General features: G+C 57.0%; 2 protein-coding genes across 2 annotated transcripts; both read left to right on the top strand.

The window, feature by feature from the left end:
• Positions 1-3,597: 3,597 nt before the first annotated feature.
• LOC137143135 (zinc finger protein 524-like) lies at positions 3,598-7,419 on the top strand. The gene is made up of 2 exons (XM_067532755.1): positions 3,598-3,717; positions 5,974-7,419. Exon 2 carries the CDS (start codon positions 5,992-5,994, stop codon positions 7,003-7,005), a length of 1,014 nt encoding a protein of 337 aa, XP_067388856.1. The 5' UTR covers positions 3,598-3,717; positions 5,974-5,991; the 3' UTR covers positions 7,006-7,419.
• Positions 7,420-12,028: 4,609 nt separating this feature from the next.
• Positions 12,029-17,370, top strand: ZNF865 (zinc finger protein 865). Its single transcript, XM_067532742.1, has 2 exons — positions 12,029-12,080; positions 12,925-17,370. Exon 2 carries the CDS (start codon positions 12,946-12,948, stop codon positions 15,685-15,687), a length of 2,742 nt encoding a protein of 913 aa, XP_067388843.1. The 5' UTR covers positions 12,029-12,080; positions 12,925-12,945; the 3' UTR covers positions 15,688-17,370.
• Positions 17,371-21,288: the final 3,918 nt, after the last annotated feature.

The raw sequence follows: 21,288 nt of genomic DNA, 5'->3' as shown, positions 1-21,288 counted from the left end.
TTCACCACCCTGACAGTCAGGAAGGTTTTTCTGGCGTCTAATCTAAACCACTCCTGCTGCAATTTAAGCCCCTTGTCTCTGGTGCTATCCCCAGAGGTTAAGGAGAACAATTTTTCTCCCTCCTCCTTGTAACAACCTTTTCCACCAATTTCCTTCTCCTACAGGCCACAGGTAATTCCAGGAGTCAAAGGTCACTTCCCCCACAGGTCACAGATTCCCTTTCCCTAGGGATCACATCCACCAGGGGTCACAGATTCCCTTCCCCAGGGGTCCGAGGTCACCTCCCTTGGGGGGCTCGCGGAGTCCGTCTTTCAGGTCTCCCAGGGGGTCATCACCAAAGATCTATAGGGCAGGCAGGGGCCCCAGCTCGGGCCCCTGGGCATGGTGCAGCTGGTGGCTCTGCGGGTAGCGCAGCTGGGCATAGGCCTTATGGCAGAGCAAGCAGCGGAAGGCCTGGCCCCAGCTGTGCACCTGTTGGTGGTGCAGCAGGTCGCTGGACTCGTGGTAGGCCTTCCCGCAGTCCATGCACTGGTAGCACTGCTCCCCGGTGTGCACAAGCGGCAGCCGAAGGGCTGCTGCCCGGCATGGATCAGGTGGTGGCGCCGCAGGCCTGAGACCTGGGAGAAGGGCTCGGCCCAGAGGCTGCTCTCCGGCGCCGCCCGGCGCTCGGCTTTTGTGGCAGCGCCAGGCAGTGGTGCCCTGCAGGAGAAGGAAGAGGGGTGGCCCTGGCACCAGCCCTCCACTGCAGCCTGCCCTCCCCGAGGTGACTCTGCCGGTGCACCCAGACGTTGTGCAGGTGCTTGGAGCTCCAGACCGGACGCTGGTAGGGCCTCTCGCCCGTGTGCACCCGCTCGTGCTTCAGCAGGTCGCCGACGTCGTGGAAGGCCTTGGGGCAGGTGGCACAGGGGAAGGGGCGCTCCCCGGCATGGATGAGGTAATGGCGCTCGAGATGCATGGCCTGCCGGAAGCGCCGCAGGCAGACGCAGCAGACGAAGGGCCTGGTACCTGTGGGGATCAGGGCAGGCTGACGCAGGCTGGAGGAGTTGTTGAAGCGTTTCTTGCGCTGGCCACACTCGTAAAGACACTAGGCCCAGCCTGAGGTGTTCAGGGCCTTAGTTTTTATTGCTCGTGGTAAGGGAGGAATTGTGAGGTTGGGTGAGGAACTGGCTAAGGGGAGACGGCAGCCGGCTGTGCTGAAAGGTGAATTAACGGACGGGAGGCTGCCTAGGCGTGCTGTATTTCTCCTCTACCTCAGTCCGGCATTTCATCCAGGTAACGGTTTTTCCTATGACTAATGGCCCCTCTTGACCGACCAGTCTCCTTAACGAAATTATATTCTGTAATTAACTCATCTGCACCTCAGCGGCTCTGTATCTTTGGAGGATACCTTGTGATCCTGTCTTCGGAGGGGTACCACCTCAAGTATTAATCTGTTCTCGACTCAACAAACCCCGACCCCCTTTCGTTAGGAGAGTGTGGAACTTTGCGACAGACAAGGGCTGGGTTCTTGATTAAACAAAATCCAGGTGCCTAACACCTTTATTTAGAAACCTGTAGGTCTTTCTCCTGTTGGTTTTGTTTGGATTTCCTCTGTTCGCTCATGTAATTCCCAAAAATGCTTTGAAAACACTGAATTTAAGGGCATAGAAAGGGAAGCAAACAAGCAATCCCACTAGCAAGTGCGCTTCAAGACTAAGAAGTCGTTCCAGACACAGAACTGTCATCTCGCGTTCGCCCAGCTTTCTTCTGAGACTGCAGAACAGATCCAAGCTCTCGGAGAAGCTGTCAAGAATTGAAACCACCGCCTCTTGCTTGCATTGGGGAGGAAAATTGCTTCTGTAGCTAGTATATGCAGGACTTTTGGTTTGGGGGCACATTTTATAAGTGTAGTAATTAAAGCCTTTCTGTCCTTATCAAACGAGCGTCGGGCCAGTTCCTGAACGCACTAATATCAGATCCCAGCTGGTCAGATAACAGGAGTGAGAGAAGAAATGGGAGGAAATTCAATAGTACAAAGTGCAAAGTCATGCACTGAGGGTCTAATACTAACAATTTCTGCTACAAGCCGCATGTCAGTTGGAAGTGACAGAGGAGGACATAAGAACGGCCATGCTGGGTCAGACCATCCAGCCAAGTATCTGGTCTCGGACAGTGGCCTGTGCCAGGTGCTTCAGAGGGAATGAACAGAACAGGGCAATTATTGAGACCTCCAACCCCTGCTGTCCAGTCCTAGCTTCCGGCAGTCAGAGGCTTAGGACCACCCAGAGCACGGGGTTGTGTCGCTGACCATCTTGGCTAATAGCCATTGATGGACCTATCCTCCAGGAACTTTTCTGAACCCAGTTATACTTTTGGCCTGCACAACATCCCCTGGCAGTGAGTTCCACAGGTTGACTATGTGTTGGGTGAAGAAGTACTTCCTTTTGTTTGTTTTAAACCTGCTGTTTATACATTTCATCAGGCGATCCCTAGTTCTTGTGTTACATGAAGGGGTCGATAACACTTCCTTAGTCGCTTTCTCCACCCCATTCATGATTGTACAGACCTCTATCTTATCCCCCCTAGTTGCCTCTTTTCCAAGCGGAACAGTCCCGGTCTTTTTAAACTCTCCTGTGGCAGCTGTTCCATCCCCCTAATCATTTTTAATCCCCTAATCTCACTGCCCCTCTCTGTACCTCTTCCAATTCTACTGTCTTTCTGGAGAGAGGGCTGCGGCAGGGAAAAGCACAGATGTGGCCCTAGGAGGTAGCAGGCAAGGCATTTCCCGTCGAGCGAGAGAAGTGTTAACGCCTTTGCGCAAGACCCAGGTGAGACCTCGCTTGGAATCCCACGTACAACGCTGCTCCCCGGTGCCAGACGGGAGCAGGGGACGGGAAGCGCTTACGGGGATGCGCAGGGGACAGAGGGCTGATCTTACGGGAGGGGACTGGAAGAGCTGGGTTAGTTTAGCCTCACAAGACAAAGGCGCCAAGGGGATGTGATGGGTCTCTATGAATGCACGGAGGGTGAAGCGCTGCTGACGCTGAAGCACAATGCTGGCACAGGGCCAGACGGGCGGAAACTGGCCATGCTAACTGTGCGGGGTGGGCCTTGGCGACTGAAAGCTTTCATACAAAAGACAAGCATTTGGGTTGGAAAGTCAGGCCCCTGGACATTGAGACAGGCCGGAACGAAGAGAGTTTGAACTGGTTCTGCGCCTGGGGTTGCCTTTAGTGGTGGCAGGGCCTGGCTGATGACTCAGAAAGCCCCTTTCTGACCCATGTCCATAAGGTGATTGTGTCCGGGCAGCGCCTGATGCGACGGGACCCCGATCTCGGTGACGCTGTGTCTGTCCAGCACCTGGCGCAACGGGGCCCCGATCTCGGTGACGCTGTGTCTGTCCAGCGCCTGGCGCGACGGGGCCCCGATCTCGGTGACGCTGTGTCTGTCCAGCACCCGGCAGAATGAGGCCCCGATCTCAGCGACTCTGCCAGGGGACCCTTCGTGTCACCGGTTCGGCCGGGCACTGGGACCCAGCAGACTCCGGAGCCGGTGCTGGGTTCCTCCTCTCGGCCGGGGGCTCTGCTGGGTCCCGGTGCCCCGGCCCCGGGTCCTTTTGTTGGGAGCAGGCCTGGCAGGGAGCTGCGATCCTAGAGGTTTCCTCCCGGACACACATCACAGCCCCACCAGCCGAGCCTGCCCATCGCAATCAGCTGCTGGAATGACAATGAGAAGCAGGTACCTCGCCCTCCCGCCGGGTCTGCCTGCGCCCTGGGTCCCAGCCCGGCTCCGGGCATGGCGAGCCGCCGGCGCACCGGGCTGGAGGGCACCGGGCACCCAGACCTTGCTGGCTGGGTCCCTGCCCCGGGATGGGAATGGCATGGGGGGGCTCTGGGGCACGCTGGGGAGGGGGGGTCTGGGCTGTGCCCGGGGACGTGGGGGGAGGAGAGACACCAGGACGCACAGACAGATGGACACAGGGATGCACGGACAGGCAGAGACAGGGACGCACGGACAGACAGACACAGGGACGCACGGACAGAGAGACCCACAAACAGACACAGACGCACAGACAGACAGAAACAGGGGATGCACAGAAAGACAGACAGAGGAACGCTCAGATAGACAGACACAGGGATGCACAGACAGACAGACGGAACCAGGACGCAGAGACAGACAGACACAGAGATGCACACAGACAGACACAGGGACGCACAGCCACACCCATGCCCATTCCATTTCTGTCCCTTCCCCGTTTCTCAGGTGGGCAGGGCCCTGGCTCTGATGCCTGCCCCCCTGCCACTCTCCCCCACACACCCCGCTGCCTGATACAGCTGGTTCAGAAGTTGCCACATCCAGCCCTGCAGCCAGGGAACCAGCCTCTCTCCTGGCAGCCAGGGCTGGGCAGCGTGTCAGGAGGCGCAAGGTGCTGCACGTTCCCGATGATCTTCCTAGGAGTAGGCAGCGGGCGCTGGCTGATGGGGAAGCATTGTGGCTAATGACAGAGGGTGGGGCAGGGCCCAGAGGGAGCTGTCCATTGCAGACCAGGGAAGGGGGAGAACTGGGGCAGGGCAGGTGTGGGGAGCATCTTTATAGAGTGGGGAGAGGAGGACAATTGGTGGAGAGCTGTGGGGTGAAGTGGGGATGGGAAGGAGAAGAAGGAAGGTGAATTGGGGGACAGGAACAGAAGGCTGCTGGGAGCGGGACTCAGGACTCTTGGGTTCTCTCCCCGGCTCTGGGAGGGGAGTGGAGTCTAGTGGTTGATAAAGGTAATAATGCCACTGTAATATACTTAGACATCTGTAAGGTATTGACTTGGTACCACATGACATTTTGATTAAGAAACTAGAAAGACACAAAATCTACATGGCCCACTTTAAATGAATTAAAAACTGGCTAACTGATAGGGCTCAAAATGTAACTTTTAGCAGGGAATCATCACAGGTGTTCCTAGTGGGGTCCCACAGGGACCGATTCTTGGCTGTACGCTAGTTAATGTTTTAATCAATGACCTGGCAGAACACATAAAATCACCACTGATCACGTTTGCAGGTGACGCAAAGATTGAGGGCGTGTGAAATAACGCAGAGGCCAGGTCACGGATTCAGGGCGATCCAGATGACTTGGAAAACTGGACGCAAGCAAACAATATGTGTTTTAATATGACTAAATGTCAATGTATCCATCTAGGAACAAAGAATGTCGGCCATATGTAAAGGCTGGGGGATCTTTCCCGGGGAAGCAGAGACTCTGAAAAAGATTTGGGGGTCCTGGTGGCTAATCAGCTGAACATGAGTTCCCAGTGCCATGCTGTGGTCAAAAGAGAATGCGATCCTGGGATGTGTAAAGAGGGGAATCTCGAGTAGGAGCAGAGAGATTATTTTACCTCTGCATTAGGCACTGGTGCAACCGCTGCTGGAATCTTGTGTCCAGTTCTGGGGCCCACAAATCAAGAAGGATGTGGATAAATCGGAGAGGGCCAGGAGAATGATTGAAGGATGAGAAAACCTGCCTTGTAGAGACTCCAGGAGCTTCACAAAGAGAAGGTTAAGGGGTGACTTGATCCCAATCTCTAAGTACCTCCCTGGGGAATAAATATTTAACAATAGGCTCTTCAGTCTAGCAGAAAAAGGTCTAACCCGATCCAAAGGCTGGAAGTTGAAGCTAGACGAATTCAGACCAGAAATAGGGCCTTCGTTTTTAACGGTGAGCGTAATTCACCACTGGGAGAATTTCCCCCGGGCGGTGGTGGATTCTCCGTCGCTGACAATTTTTAAATCCTAAAAGCTGTGCTCTAGGAATGATGGCCGGGGCAGTCCCCTGGCCCGTGTTATCCAGGGCTCGCACTGCGTGACCACAATGGCCCCTTCTAGCTTAGAACCTATGAATCTACGGGGCAGAAATAGACGACAGGGCCTGATCCCGCCCTGGCTCCAGGGTGGATGGGACCCTCTGGGGCCTCTCCAGTTTTCACCCTGTCCCCTTGCCCTGCAGCGATGGCCGGGTAGGCGAATGGAGTGCCAACGCGGCCGCCGGATGGAGCCAGCCCAGCGGAGGGAGTGGGACGGCGAGCAGGGGGGAAGCCCACCCTCGAAGATGGCAGAGGGCGGCGAGAGCCACTTGGGCAGCCCCGCCTGGCAGGACCTGGAGGTGACGGGGATCTGGCCAGCCGGCCCCCGCTACACCCAGCCCACGGCCACATGGGGCGAGGCCCAGGGGGCCGCGGCCCGGGGCAGGCAGCTGGAGGGCCCGGGTGTGTCGTGTGCCCAGCCGGAGCCCCCCAAGCCGTGCCCGAGGGCGATGTGGGGGCCCAAGCTGCACTCGGCCCTGGCAGGGTGGCCGCGGGGCGGGGACTCCCCCCGAGCCCCACCGCCGAAGCCGCGGGGCCCCTACCGCAGCCGGCTGGCAGGCCCCAGCTGGCTCCTCCCTCCGGAGGCGGCGGGAGCGGGCGTCCCTTCGTCACCCCCCGAGGGCCAACCGGAGGACCACCTGCTGCTGATTGACGCCCAGGGCGTGCCCTACACGGTGTCCCGGCGGGACTTGGAGGCGGGGCCGGCCCCGGACCCGGCCCCCCGGCGGGCGCACTGCTGCCCCGTGTGCCGGCGGACGTTTCTGTACCTCTCGGACCTGGAGCGGCACCGCATCAGCCACTCGGAGCACAAGCCCCACCTGTGCCGGGCCTGCGGCAAGGCCTTCAAGCGGGCGTCCCACCTCCAGCGGCACCGGCACATCCACACCGGCGAGCGCCCCTTCCGCTGCGCCATCTGCCAGAAGGGCTTCCGGGAGTCCGGGGAGCTCCAGCGCCACCAGCGGGTGCACACGGGCGAGAAGCCCTACCAGTGCCCGCTCTGCCGCCTGCGCTTCACCGAGCGCAACACCCTCCGGCGCCACGCCAAGCGCAAGCACGCCTGCGAGATCTGCTACCAGGGCGCCGGGGCGGGCGCCTGGGCTGACGGGGGCGAGGTCCGGTCTGGGCGGGCGGGGCAGGAGAGCCAGGAGGCGGGGCTGGGGGCGGGGACCCCCTGACTGCGCCGGGTCCCGGGGTGATGGAGTGAGGCACTAGGGTCCCTGGGGGACGGGGTCGGTGGGGATGGGGGCAGGGACCCCTGGAGCGTGCCAGGTCCCTGAGGGATGGAGTGAGGCTGGGGGGTCAGGGATGCTGCCCTTATGGACTGTCCTCCGTGATGCCGTGACCCGAGGGGCTTCCGTGGGGAGGGAAGGAGCCACCTCCCTCAGAGATGGGGAGCGAAGGGGATGGCTGTGTCTGGGGTCGGGGGAACCGCCTGACTGGATCTCAACCCCCACGCAGCACCCCCCCCCCCAGGGATGATGGAGAGGGGAAGAAGAAAACGACTGTGTCTGGGGGGGGCGCACACTGTCATACTAAGGGGCTGTCTCAGGCGCTCCCCCACCGGACTCAATAAAGATGTTGGCTCCGCATGGCCGTCTGCGTGCTCCTTTGGCGGGCAGGGGGGAGCAGGGGGTGTCCACTTGGGAGGGTGGACAGAATACCGGGGCAGATGGTCACATGGGTTTGATCCGGGGGGCAGGATGGGGGTAATAAACGAAGGCAGGGGAATGATGGTTCGTTTGGGGGGGGGGATATATGGTGGGGCACATTGGGGGGAGGGGCACTGTGTGGTGATGCGGGTGACTCTTCCAGTTGCAGCCCCACCTCCAGAAATGCACCGAGGGATCAAGCTCTGCGGAATGTGAAGCCAACCCTGAAACCGGAAACCAACCCCCCGTTAGCTCCACTGTGCAATCGGGGGACACTGGCAGCCCCCAGGAATGTCTGGGAGAGACCCACATTCCAGGGCGGGGTTGAGATCTCAACCAACTCATGGCACATGGTAGATCCCATAGCAAGGACCCACCTCTAGGGCTAGGCTGAGACACTCCCCCCAACTCATTACACATGGTACATCCCAGGGAGAGAGCAAGAACCAAGGAAATTCCCAGACAAAAAACTTTGTGAAGTTGGATTTATAGGTATAAACAATTCAAATAATTAAATAATTAAAAAAGATTATTCCCAGATTTAAAAAAATACTTTGTTAAAATAGAATTAAGATTCTAACAAAAGAAAATTCCTTTTAAAACAATGTTTACATTAAATAAAGTATTAATAGTTTAAAAGTACATTACAATAAGATTAAACTAAAAAATTAAATTAAGATTTAAATTTTTAATATTTTAAAACTAAATTAAACTAGAATTAAAACAATAACATGAAATATGATTGAAAATTTAACATTTTAATAACTTAAAGTAAATTAAAGTAGAATAAAATAAAACCATTAATGTTAGAATAAAATCCTTTAGAATTTTAATAAATTTTAAAGTAAAGGACACAAATTAAAAATTAAAATAAGATTTACAGTTTTAATAATTTTAAAAGTAAATGAAAATGAAAATAAAATAAGATTTAAAATTAATAATTGTAAGTATAAAATAAAAATGAAAAAAGATTTAACATTGACAATTTTAACGTATCAAAAGCAAATTAAAATAATATGATTTCAAATATTAATAATTTTTAAAGTGAATTAAATAAAATTTAAAATAAAATTTAAACAATATTTTTAATTAAAAAATTTAGATTTCCCCACCCCCCTTTTTTCAAGACAGGCTATTAGAAGCTGTTAGATCAGAAGCCAGAAATATATGAACTATTAAACAGAAAAGAAAAGAGAACGAAAGATCTAAGACCCAAACGACAACCCTCATGCTGACCCTTTCGGTTTCCATGTCTTACAGTGGACTCTCTTCAGAGCAGTCTGGCCTAGTGGGTAGAGCAGACACAACAGACCTGAGTTCTTTTGTCCCTCAATTTCTTCCTCTGCAAAATTCTCTCTTTTGTTAAGTGTTTTGCAATCTACGGGTGCTATACAATAATAATAATTATTATTATTTCCAGGCTGTTGCCACTTTAGATTGTTCTGTTGACTCTCCAAAATGTTCAGATAAATTCTTTCCATGTAAAAATTACAACTTTTGCAAATGAAAATTTGTTGATAAAAAAAAAAAATCTGTTCAGGGTGGGGTGATTTATTTATTTATTTGTTCTCCTCACCAGTTCAGCTCTGACACTGTGGTCCTGTGGAAGTTTGTCCAAAACTTTAAAGATCATTTTCTAAAATATATATATATATATATATGTATTCCAAAATTACTATTTTTGGGAAATGCGGGTTTTTAAAAAATCTGTTCAGGGTTGTTATATTTTCTTCCTAGTTTGAATTTCGTCAGTTTAATCTCTCTGTGGCATTTGTTCAACATTTATAACAAAATCGTTTGCTCTTAGAAAAGCCCCATTTTCAAAAATTACAATGTTTTGCAACTTCAATATTTAAAAATCAAATCAACTCAAGGTTTTTTGTTCGCTGGTTTTTGGTTTTTCTCATTGCCACATTGGATTGGTCAGTTCTGTTGCATGGTGACCCTTTTTTCACCAAAAATTTGTCCACAATTTTTAAATAGATAATTTTCTATTTAAAAATCTAATTTGCAAAATTTACAATTTCTGCAATCACAAGATTTTTGATTAAAAAAATCTATTCAAGATTTTTATTGGGAGGGAGGTTTTCTCTTTTCTTTTTTTTTCTCATTTTGAATTTCTCACTTTGCGCAGATGACACAACTCCTTGAATGGCATTTAAATTTGTCTAAAATTTAAAAAACCAATAATTTTCTATTTAAAGCTCTCCTTTTCAAAAAATACAAATTTGTTCAATTTTTTAAAAGAAAATCAATGGAAAATTCTGATGGGGCAGGGGAGGAAATAGGTCGTTTGAAAACTAAAGCAACAAAACCATCTTCTACATGTTTATCAATGCCCAGTTACGCAGTTTTGTGAGATCTGTTTGTAGCTCTTCTCAGTCTGTTCTGGATTCAACTATTTTGAGTAATTTTGTATCATCTGCAAATATTGCAACCTCATTGTTCACTCCTTTCTCCAGATTGTTGATGAATATATTGAATAGCACTGGTCCCAGCACAGATCCTTGGGGAACCCCACTATTTACTCTCTCCAGTCTGAAAACTGACCATGTGTTCCTACCCCGTGTTTCCTGTCTTTTAAGCAGTTACTGATCCATGAGAGGACCTTCCCTCTTATCCCATGACAGCTTACTTTACTGAAGGACCTTGTCAAAGGCTTTCTGAAAGTCCAAATACACTATATCCACTGGATCATCCTTGTCCACATGCTTATTGACCCTCTCAAAGAATTCTAGTAGATTAGTGAGGCATGATTTCCCTTTACAAAAGCTGTGTTGATTCCTCCCCAACAAATCATGTATCTATGCATCTGATCATTCTGTTCTTTACTATAGTTTCAACCAATTTGCGAGATACTGAAGTTAGACTCACCGACCTGTAATTGCCTGTCACATTAGCTACCCTCCTGTCATCTGGTACAGAGGCTAATTTAAGTGACAGGTTATGTCCCTCAATTAGTGGCTCTGCAATTTCCTATTTGAGTTCCTTCAGAACTCTTGGGTGAATACCATCTGGGCCTGGTGACATATTACTGTTTAAGTTATCAATTTGTTCCAAAAACATCTCCAACGATACATCAATCTGGGACAGTTCCTCAGATTTGTCACCTAAAAAAATAGATAGTCTTAGAAGATTTATTTTTTTTATGGGCCAATGACAGGAAATTTCAATTTCACCACACACATACACGAAAAGTATTTCCATTGATAATAATCGAAATTTACAGCCAGGCAAAATAGGAAAAATGCTGCTTGAAAACAGTTTGACTTAAGGCTATTTGCTCTGTATATGATTGACATGTGAGGTTGACAATTTGTGTTTTACCAATTATAAAGCTTTAACTTTTTGCATTTCAGCGGCAACAGTCACTAACTAATTGTCTGGCCCTGCCTTTGTCAGACCTTCCCCGGTAATTTCCCACAACCGTCAATAATGAAATAAATATAATTTGGGGGGTGGGGCATGCTTAAAAATGAATATCAGTATTACCTGTCAAAAATATAAAGAAAATAAAAGTCGCATTCTGCCAAACCTGCACTTACGTTGGACCTGGGCTGGGTTTTCATTTGGCGTATATAAAAGGATTTTTAAATGCATATTGATGGGTGCTTTTTTAATTACTTAAAAATGTAGGAACTCTCTCTCTGTCTATATAAAGTCTTTATTTCCAAAACACACACACATAAAATCAAATGGTCCATTAAAAACGCTGATAAAATGTGATTTTAAAAATTCAATGTTTCCCCGCAGTCAACAAAAAATGGCAAACAAGCAAACCCGTTTTTCTGGAAAATTTTGAGGTTAAAAAAAGGATATTTTCCTTTGCAAAAAATCGGGGCCCCACAGGCACATACAGGCTGGACCGGTGGCCCCACTTAGCCCCATATCCCCAGCCCCCCCCAATCTCCCAGAGACCCTGCTATGGGGGAAATGGTGCATGCAAAGCCCCGGCCATGGGGAGGGACCCACAGAACCCCTGGCTGGCGGAGGGGAGATTGGGGGAGCCTGGTGTGTGTGGGGGAGGGGAATGGGTTCTCTCCCGGCTCGGGCAGGGGGGTGCAGTGGTTAGAGGGGGGGTTGGGAGCCAGGACTTCTGGGTTCTCTCCCGGCTGGGGCAGGGGGTGCAGTGGTTAGAGGGGGTTGGGCGCCAGGACGCCTGGGTTCTCTCCCGGCTGGGGGAGGGGAGCGGGGTCTAGTGGTTAGAGGGGGTTGGGCGCCAGGACGCCTGGGTTCTCTCCCGGCTGGGGGAGGGGAGCGGGGTCTAGTGGTTAGAGGGGAGTTGGGCGCCAGGACGCCTGGGTTCTCTCCCCGGCCCGGCCCCGCTAGGACCCGGCGGCGGCGGAAGTGGGGCGGCCCCGATCAGGTGGGGCCGGGGGGGCCGGTTCCGTCTCCGGTGGGGGCGGCGCTTCCGGCCGGGCCTGTCCGTGCTGGGATCCAGCAGCGGACCCCCCCGCCCCCGGCCCGCAGCCCCCCCGCCCCCGGCTTCCAGCCCCCCCCCCGGCCCAGACCCGCCCCCCGGGCACCCCCAGCCGCCCCCCAGCCCGGAGCCGGGTGGCCACGAGCGGACGGTGCTGGGGTCCCGGGGCCCCCCCACAGAGGTGAGTGACCCCCCCATAAGCCCCCCGGTGCGTGCCCTGTACACCCCCACAGCCCCTCCCCCACAGAGGTGAGTGACCCCCCCCATAAGCCCCCCTGTATGTGCCCTATATCTCTCCCACAGCCCCTCCCCCACAGATATGAGTGACCCCCCCATAAGCCCCCCTGTGTGTGCCCTATACCCCCCCCCCCAGCCCCACTTCCAGGGAGGTGAGTGGCCCCCTACAGATACTCTTGTATATTCCCTATACCTGCCCCCTGCACCCCAGTACAGCCCCATACACCCCCCCCCCCCACACATCTTCCTACACCCCACACACCCTGCAAGGTTTGTTTCCCTGCCCCCACTTCAGCCCCTCCACACACCCCCTTGCGAGAAAGGTAAGTGACCCCCCCCCCCCAGCCATGGAATTACAGCCCCCCAATACACTCCCCCCCACCCCTCTCTCGGCCCACGTCCACCCCCGCCCGCTGTCTCCATCCCAAACAGACCCCTCCCGCCATACGCCCCCTTCCTGCCCTGGATCTATAGCCCCCCCCAGAGCGTCCCCCCCCCGCTGGTAAAACAACAGCGATAAAGCACTTCACCGCGGCTGGCGAGGGGTCCCCAGATAGCCACGTCCCAGCTCTGGGGAGGGGTCCCCGTATCCCCAGCCCCCCACCGCAGAGGGGCCACGTCCCAGCTCTGGAGGAGGGGTCCCCGTATCCCCTGCCCCAGGGATCGGCATGAATTGATCTGTCTCGTTCGGCGTCTCCCCCTCCGATCTCCCCAGCCCGTCCCAGGCGGCCCGTGGGGTGGGAGGTGCGACCCGGCTCTAACCCCGACTGCCCCGTCCCCCCCCCCAGGCGGCGGCCCCCCGGGAGGAGATGGAAGCGAATGCGAGCGACGAGGGGGTGCACTTCCAGAGCTACCCCTTCGACTTCCTGGAGTTCCTCAACCACCAGCGCTTCGAGCCCATGGAGGCCTACAACCAGGAGCACGCCAAGGCCGTCGCCTCGCTGCCCTGCCCCCAGCCCCCCTACGAGTACCCCCCTCCGCCCGCCGGCGCCCCCCACTTCGACCGCCCCGCCCCCGCCAAGCCCAAGGACTTCAAAGCCGAGGGCCCCGCCCCGTCGTCCTCCTCCTCCGCCGGCCCCGCCCCGCCGAAGAAAGCCGAGCCCGGCACCACCGCCCCCCCGCAGCAGTACAGCGCCACGGCCGTGCCGTCCGCCCCACCGCTCTTCGACGGGGCGGGGGCCTTCGGCGCCCCCCAGTGGGGCATCGTGGACCTCTCGGGGCACCAGCACCTGTTCGGGAGCCTCAAGCGAGGGGTGGGGGCGGCCCCGGCCCCGGCGGACGGCTCGGCCGGCAAAGACGACAAGAACTACTTCCGGCGGCTGAAGTACTTCATCGACCGGCGCTTCCCCTGCGGCGTGTGCCAGAAGTCCTTCAAGCAGTCGTCCCATCTGGTGCAGCACATGCTGGTGCACACCGGCGAGCGCCCCTACGAGTGCTCGACCTGCGGCCGCACCTACAACCACATCTCCAGCCTCATCCGCCACCGGCGCTGCCACAAGGAGCCGCCGGCGCCCGAGGCTGGGCCGGCCGCCCCTCCGCCGGCCCCCGAGGCCAGCGCCGAACCGGCAGGGGAAGGCGGCCCCGGCGTCGGGGCGGCCCAGCCCGACGGCCCCTTCACCTGCTCTCTGTGCTGGAAGGTGTTCAAGAAGCCGAGCCACCTGCACCAGCACCAGATCATCCACACCGGCGAGCGGCCCTTCAGCTGCTCCGTCTGCGAGAAGAGCTTCAACCGGCGGGAGAGCCTCAAACGCCACGTCAAGACCCACTCGGCCCTGCTGCGGGTGCCCTGCGGCGTCTGCGGCAAGGAGTTCCGGGACGCCGCCTACCTGCTCAAGCACCAGGCTGCCCACGCCGGCCCGCGCCCCGACTACAAGTGCGACGTGTGTGGCAAAGCCTACGCCGCGCCCCAGAGCCTGCTGCGCCACCGCCAGCTCCACGAGGGGGCCGGCGTGCCCCCCAAGGACGCCCCGGCCGCCAACTCAGCCCCGGCAGGCTACCAGGGGCCTTTCCTGCTCCCCCAGGAGGCCCCCCACGCCGAGGGAGAGGCCAAGGCGTCCCCGGCAGCTTTCGGCAACGCGGCGCTGCTGGGGCCCCACCCGCTGCTGCTGGGGGCGGGCAAGAGCTTCTGCTGTGGCATCTGCGGGCGCGGCTTCGGCCGGCGGGAGACGCTGAAGCGGCACGAGCGGATCCACACGGGCGAGAAGCCGCACCAGTGCTCGGTCTGCGGCAAGCGCTTCCGGGAGTCCTTCCACCTCACCAAACACCACGTGGTGCACACCCGCGAGCGCCCCTACAAGTGTGACCTGTGCGGCAAGGTCTTCGGCTACCCGCAGAGCCTGACCCGCCACAAGCAGATCCACCGGCTGCAGCTGCCCTGCGCCCTGGGGCCCCCCGGCGCCCTGCCCCCCGAGGGGCTCAGCTACGGCTGCTCCGACTGCGGCGAGCGCTTCCCCGACCTCTTCCACGTCATGAACCACAAGGAGGCCCACATGAGCGACAAGCCCTACGCCTGCGACGCCTGCGGCAAGGGCTTCGGCTTCATCGAGAACCTCATGTGGCACAAACTGGTGCACCAGACGGCGCCCGAGCGGCTGCTGCCGGAGGGGGCCTGCGCCGAGGCCGCCCCGCCCCCGGGTCCCGCCGGCTGCCTGGAGAACGGGCTCCCCGGGGAGGCGCCGGCGAGCGGGGGGGGCAGCGGCCCCGCCGCCGGGCTGGCCTCCCTCGTGGCGTCGTCCGAGGAGCACCCCATGATCCCCAGCGGCGAGCGCTTCACCTGCAGCATCTGCGGCCAGAGCTTCAAGCACTTCCTGGGCCTGGTGACCCACAAGTACGTGCACCTGGTGCGGCGCACGCTGGCCTGCAACGTCTGCGGCCGCAGCTTCGCCGGCGCCTACGACCTGCTGCTGCACCGCCGCACCCACCTGCAGAAGCGCCACTTCGGCTGCTCCGTCTGCGGCAAGCGCTTCTGGGAGGCGGCCCTGCTGATGCGCCACCAGCGCTGCCACACCGAGGAGCGGCCCTACCGCTGCGCCGTCTGCGGGCGCGGCTTCCTGCGCTCCTGGTACCTGCGCCAGCACAAGGTGGTGCACACGGGCGAGCGGGCCTACAAGTGCGCCCTCTGCAACAAGCGCTTCGCCCAGTCCTCCAGCCTGGCCGAGCACCAGCGCCTCCACGTGGTGGCCCGGCCCCAGCGCTGCCAGACCTGCGGCAAGACCTTCCGCTACCGCTCCAACCTCCTGGAGCACCAGCGCGTGCACCTGGGCGAGAAGGTCTACCGCTGCGACCTGTGCGGCAAGAGCTTCTTCTACCTGTCCTCCATCCTGCGGCACCAGCGGGCCCACGACGCCCGCCGTGACCTGCGCTGCTCCGCCTGCCTCAAGCTCTTCAAGGACCCCAAGTATTTCAGCAAGCACCTGCAGACCCACCAGGGCGGGCGCCCCTTCAAGTGCAGCACCTGCGGCGAGGCCTTCGGCAACACCTACGGCCTGAAGAAACACCGGCAGCTGCACAAGCTGGAGCGCCTGGCCGCCCTGGGCCACAAGGCCCCCTGAGGGGCGGGGGGGGGGCCGGTGGGGAGCCCCTGAGTGCCACCTTTCACCCAGTATGGGAGGGAGGTTGTGGGGGAGACCCCCTTTGGCGGCCCCCACCTAGGACTGAGCGGCCTGCGTCTAACCCCGCTGGAGGACGTTCGGCTCCCCCGCCGGGCACCCAACCGCTCTCCTGGACCCGGCCCCGGCCCAGCTGCTCCCCCCGGTGGATGGACACGGGGGGGGAGGCTGGTGGGTCTCGGCAGCTGACCCCGCCCAGGGGACTCTGCCCAGTGGCGCAGGCTGGGTCTGGGCGGACTGGGGTGGGCACGGCGCTCACCGAAGGACCCTCAAGCCGGCGTCTGGACAGTGGCGCCCAGGCAGGGCTGGATGTGGATGTGTGTGAAGGCTGGGGGCGCCCCGAGCTCCTCCCTCCCCACATGGAGCTGGGGTCAGCGGGGACTTGAAATCCTGCTTGAGGTGGGTCTGGGCCTGCTCCCCCCAGCTATGTCTGAAGGAGGCGCTTTCTGTAGGGGCCTGCCGGGGCCCCCCTCGCTCACCCGTCTGCGCTGCATCAGGACCTCCGGCCATGCCCCGGCCACCCACGCAGCGCTGCCCGGGGCTGGGAGCTCCCCGCACTCATCCCATCGAGCATGGCGGATGGTCCTTCCCTCAGTGCCGCCCGACGGGAGCGGCGAGATCCGCTGGCAAAGCCCCCGGGCGGCTCTGCAGTGCCCAGCATGGAGCTTGTAATGGGGGGCAAGGGGGTGGCTGTGTTACGTCCCCTCCGGGGGGTGGGGAGCCCTGGTCAGCGAGCTCTCCAAGGGGCAGACGGGGCTGGATCTGGGGATTAACCCAGCTGGTCGCTAGTGCATGGGGAGCAGGGACTGGGTGGGGGGCGGGTCTGTTTTAACCTGAACAGGGAGCAGCCCCATGGATCAGTGGGGGTCGGTTGCGGGCAGGAAGTTCAGAGCCAAGGCCAGAGACACCTGGAGCTGCAGGAAATGCCCCCAGCTTGGGCTAGCTAGCTTAGCTGTCCCTCCTTCTCCAGGTGCACCCCTCCTTCCCCCTCAGACACCTCCTTCTTCCAGCCCTCCCTGCACCCCACACACCCCTCCCTCCTTCCCATCCCTGCCCCCCCATCCCCACATACACTCCTCTATCTGTCCCGCCCCATATACACCCATCAGCCGTCTGTCTATCAGTGATTTTCAGTGGGTGGTCCGCAGACCCCCGGCGGGGCTGCAGACTGGCGATGATTTCCAAAGGGGGCCGCACCGCCATTCGAAAACGTTCGGGGTCCACAAATGAAAAAAGGTTGAAAATCACTGGTATATCTCGTCCCTCTAAGCCTCCCCGCTCTGTCCATTACACACTCCTCTGTCTGTCTGACGCCTGGGTTCTCTCCCCGGCTCTGGGAGGGGAGTGGGGTCTAGTGCTTAGAGCAAGTGGAGGCTGGGAGCCAGGACTCCTGGGTTCTATACCCAGCTCTGGGAGAGGAGTGGGTCTATCGGTTAGAGCAAGGGGGGGCTGGGAGGCAGGCCTGGCCCAGGACATGGTGCCTTCCCCCTCTGCCTCAAAACTGGGGAGACCCAGCCTCCCTCCCCCGTGCGTCCCGTTGTGCATCCCCAGGCTCCATGGGCACCCCCGGCTCCTTGGCGGCTCCTTCCATCTCGCTGGCGCCTCTCCAGGTGGAGGCAGCAAGTATCAAGCAAGGCAAACACCCTCCCCCCCCCCCCGGCCACGGCTCACCTCCCACCCCGGCAGCTAGCCACCGGAAAGAGCAGGTGTTGCTGGGCCCGTGGGCAGGGACAGGACTCCAGACACACCTGGGGGCAGCTCCTAGTGGAGATTGGCCCTGCCCGGCCCCGCTGACTCCCCGGTTTTGTTTTTTAATCGCACAGCTATATAAATAACTATAAATATATAGATATATAATTTTTCTAACCCTTGAGCGGCCGAGCCAGGGTTGAGCAGCTCTGTTCACACCTGGCGCTCCCCGCCCCCAGTGGGACGACTACTACTAAAAAATATGTCTCTGTTTCTCTCCCCCGTTGGCCCAAATTTGCTCTCCCCCCGTGTTGGCGGAGACCCCAGGGCTGCTGGCTCAGGGCAGGCTGGGTCCCGGTCGGGAAAGGGTGGGGTGGGGACTGGTGTGGGGGGTGTGGGGGGGGCGTGCGTGTCTGTCAAACTCAACCCCCTTCCCTGCTGTTGACGTGTAACTTCCCTGGTGTTGTACAGATTAAACTGATATTAAAACCGTGGATGCGTATTTATTAGGTGTATTATGGTAGCACTCGGCACCCCAATCTAGGCCCAGGATCCCCCTGTGCTAGGTGCTGTACATTGTCTGTTAGGTGTATTACGGTAGCTGTATGTGCCCCAGTCATGCCCCGGGACCTCATTGTGCTAGGTGCTGTACATTACCTATTAGGTGTATTATGGTAGCTGTAGGTGCCCCAGTCGTGCGCCAGGACCCCATTGTGCTAGGTGTTGTACGTTGTCTGTTGGGGTATTATGGTAGCACTAAGTGTCCCAGTCGTGCACCAGGACCTCATTGTGCTAGGTGCTGTACATTATCTATTAGGTGTATTACAGTAGCTGTAGGTGCGCCAGGACCTCATTGTGCTAGGTGCTGTACATTGTCTATTGAGGTATTATGGTAGCAGTAGGTGCCCCAGTCATGCCTCAGGACCCCCTGGCGCGAGGCGCTGTGCAAACCCAGAGCAAAGTGAAGGTCCCTGCCTTGCAGAGCCAACAATCTCAGTGTAAGATGAGACTTCAGTGCTGCCCCCCACAGCGCCCCCTGGTGGCTAAGGAGGCAATTCACCCCCACCCAGAGTCTTTAAATCAACCTTCCCCCTCTGGTGGGGTCTCTCTCATTCTGGTTCATCTGTGCCCCAGTTAGATTCAGGGCCGTGTGTTCCCACTCTGGCCTTCCCTGCCTGTAGACTCACCCCCCAAGTTCAGGGGTGCACTGCCCTTCTTGGGGGGGGCGTGTTCCCATGCAGGACCTCCCCAGGTTCAGGGGCGCACAGCCCTCCTCCTTGGGGGACTGTGTCCTGGCTCAGTTCTTCCTCCAGGATCTCCCTTGGGGACTGGTGATCCGCCCGGTCACCTGGCTGATCCCCGCCCCCTCCCCAGGTGGGTCTGAGACCCCCAGGTCCCTGCCTGGGCTGGCTGGGAACTGAGGACCCATCTCCCTGCCCAGTCAACAAGGCTTTGTCCCTCTGCCAGACTCTGACTGCATCGGCTTCCTGGCACCCGGTGTCGAGGTTTGGTTGCCCCTGGACTGGGGTAACTGACCCGAAACCCCAAAGGCCCGTTGCAGGCGGCACGCTCCGTCCGCGGAACCGCTGCCAAGGTTTATTTGCAGGCCTCCCGGCCCAGGAGAGGGATGAGGTGGTCGCGTTGTGCCTGCTCCTAGATTCTAAGGCCAGACGGGACCATGACCTGTTCCTAAGAGGCCGGGGATGAGTTGTTCTCTGAGCAGGTGGGACAAGCAGCAATGGGCTCAGTCGGCAGCCAGGGGGATTGAGGGGGGATATTAGGGGAAACTTCCCAGCGTGTGGGGAGCTGGGCTCTGGAGCGGACTCCCCGGGGGGTCCCCATCATTGGAGGTTTTTCAGAACAGGTTGGACAATCCCATCCGGGGCTGGGCTAGGTTTATTTGGCCCTGCCTCAGCGCGGAGGGGGTGGGATGTGATGCCGTCACGGGGCCCCTTCCAGCCCCACATTGCCTGGCTCTAGCCAAGCGGGGGGCGGGGGCTGTGTTTGGAGATCCGTCAGCTGGGGAGCCCCAGTCCTAGTGTAGAAGGAGCAACGTCCCTGCGTGCAATCCCGGCTCTTCCGGAGCAGGGAGCTTGAGGTGAGAGGCCCAGTTGTGTTAGCCCGGAGGTGTAGGAGACTCACAACACCTTGGCCCACTTGCTTGGTGCATTAGCCCGCCCAGCGATGGACACAGCTGGATTGGCCTTCTGGCCAGCAAACTACTGCTCCACAGGCAGCCATAGCCCGCCCCCAACCCCAGAGATCTGGCCAAATTCTTTCCCTTGTGCCCGCGCCGACGCCCACCTGCCACTCCCCAGTCGAGCAGAAACAGCCACGGTGCCTGATCCGTCAATGGGGTTTAATAGAAGCCTGCAGGGCAGGAAATGAGTTTACATGGCTTAGGGGCTGGGCCGGGATGGATGTGTGGGGCGGGAACTATCCAATGCGGCTGCTACAAGCAGAGAAAGATCAAGCCCACAACCGGTGAATTCGGCCCCCATCCACCGGTGACTCCCCCAGTAGCACCCTTCTTCCATGGCCGAGGGGAAGCCCCGTCGGTTCCAGACACAGCCCAGGCACTGTGAGGGGAAGGGCAGGTGCAATCGTGACTGTCAGGCTTTGCAGGGGAGGGACTTAATGGTGGCGTGAACAGCTGGTGCTGCAGGCGACAGGCGATTCTGAGTTCTGCTAAGCCTGGCATCTTCCCAAGGGAGCTGAAGATGGTACTTTCAGAAACCTCCAGGATTTCCCCTCGGAGCTCCCTGCAGCCAGCCTATATCTGATGGTCGAGCTAGCGCCGGCCTTTTAGAAAGACGCCCCATCTTGCTATAACGCCCGTACATGATGGAGAAGCCACCCTCTCCTTTGATGAGCTGCTCCAATGCTGAATTCCCTCTCCCCGTTAAAAACATGCCCCTTGTTTCTAAGCCTGAATTTCTCTGGCTTCAGCCCCCCAGCAGTTCACGCTCATTGCGCCTTCTTTGTCTGCTGAGTCAGAGTCCTCTGCTAGCAGAGATCTTGCCCCTATGTACGTTCGCCCGTGGTCACGCTAAGGAGGAGTGGAAAGCTGTGAAAAAAAAAAAAAAACAGCACCCCTTAGTGAACGAAGGGGGCAATTAGGTAGACCCCTGGGAAAACTCCAGCTCTAGCATTTAAATAAGGACTTAGGCCCAGACTGGCCGAGGTATTCAGGCTGCTGTCTCCCATCAGCCTCCCTTGCCATGTGATCCTTTGGACCATTTTTTAGAGTGGGCCAAAACATTGCGCATCAGTGAAAGGTTTGCTGATCTTTTTTCCCACATTTTTTGAGTGGAAAAAAACCCACCACAGGGCAAACGTTTCACCCCCAAAAGGTGGAAAATGTTCACTGAAATGAAGGAAAATGGGTAAGAACTTTTCACCAAAACGGCCAATGTTTTCCACTCATTTCTCACTTTTTTGTTTTCCTCCCCCCACCTTTTCCTTGGGGTGGTTTTTCATAGATTCCAGTGCCAGAAGGGACCTCTGTGATCATCTTGTCTGACCTGCCCTCTCACAACGGCCAGAGAACTGCCCCGAAATAATTCCACCAGCAGATCTTTTAGGACAACAACCAATCTTGGTTTAAAAATTGTCGGTGCTGGAGAATCCACCGCGACCCCAAAGGTTAATTACGCTCACCATTAAAAATGTACATTTTATTTCCAGTCCAAATCTGTCCAGCTTCAACTTCCAGCCCTTAGATGGTGTTGAAGCTTTCTCTGTTCGTTTGAAGAGCCCATTATTAAATATTTGTTCCCCATGTAGGTACTTATAGCCAGGAATCGTCACCCCTTCACCGTCTCTTTGTTAAGCTAAACAGATCGAGTTCCCGGA

This window comes from Emydura macquarii, unplaced genomic scaffold, assembly GCF_026122565.2.
Source record: "Emydura macquarii macquarii isolate MOO-44397 ecotype Brisbane River unplaced genomic scaffold, CSIRO-AGI_Emac_v2 contig_3296, whole genome shotgun sequence".
NCBI classification, from domain to species: domain Eukaryota; kingdom Metazoa; phylum Chordata; order Testudines; family Chelidae; genus Emydura; species Emydura macquarii.
This window is presented reverse-complemented; position numbering and strand designations above follow the sequence as displayed.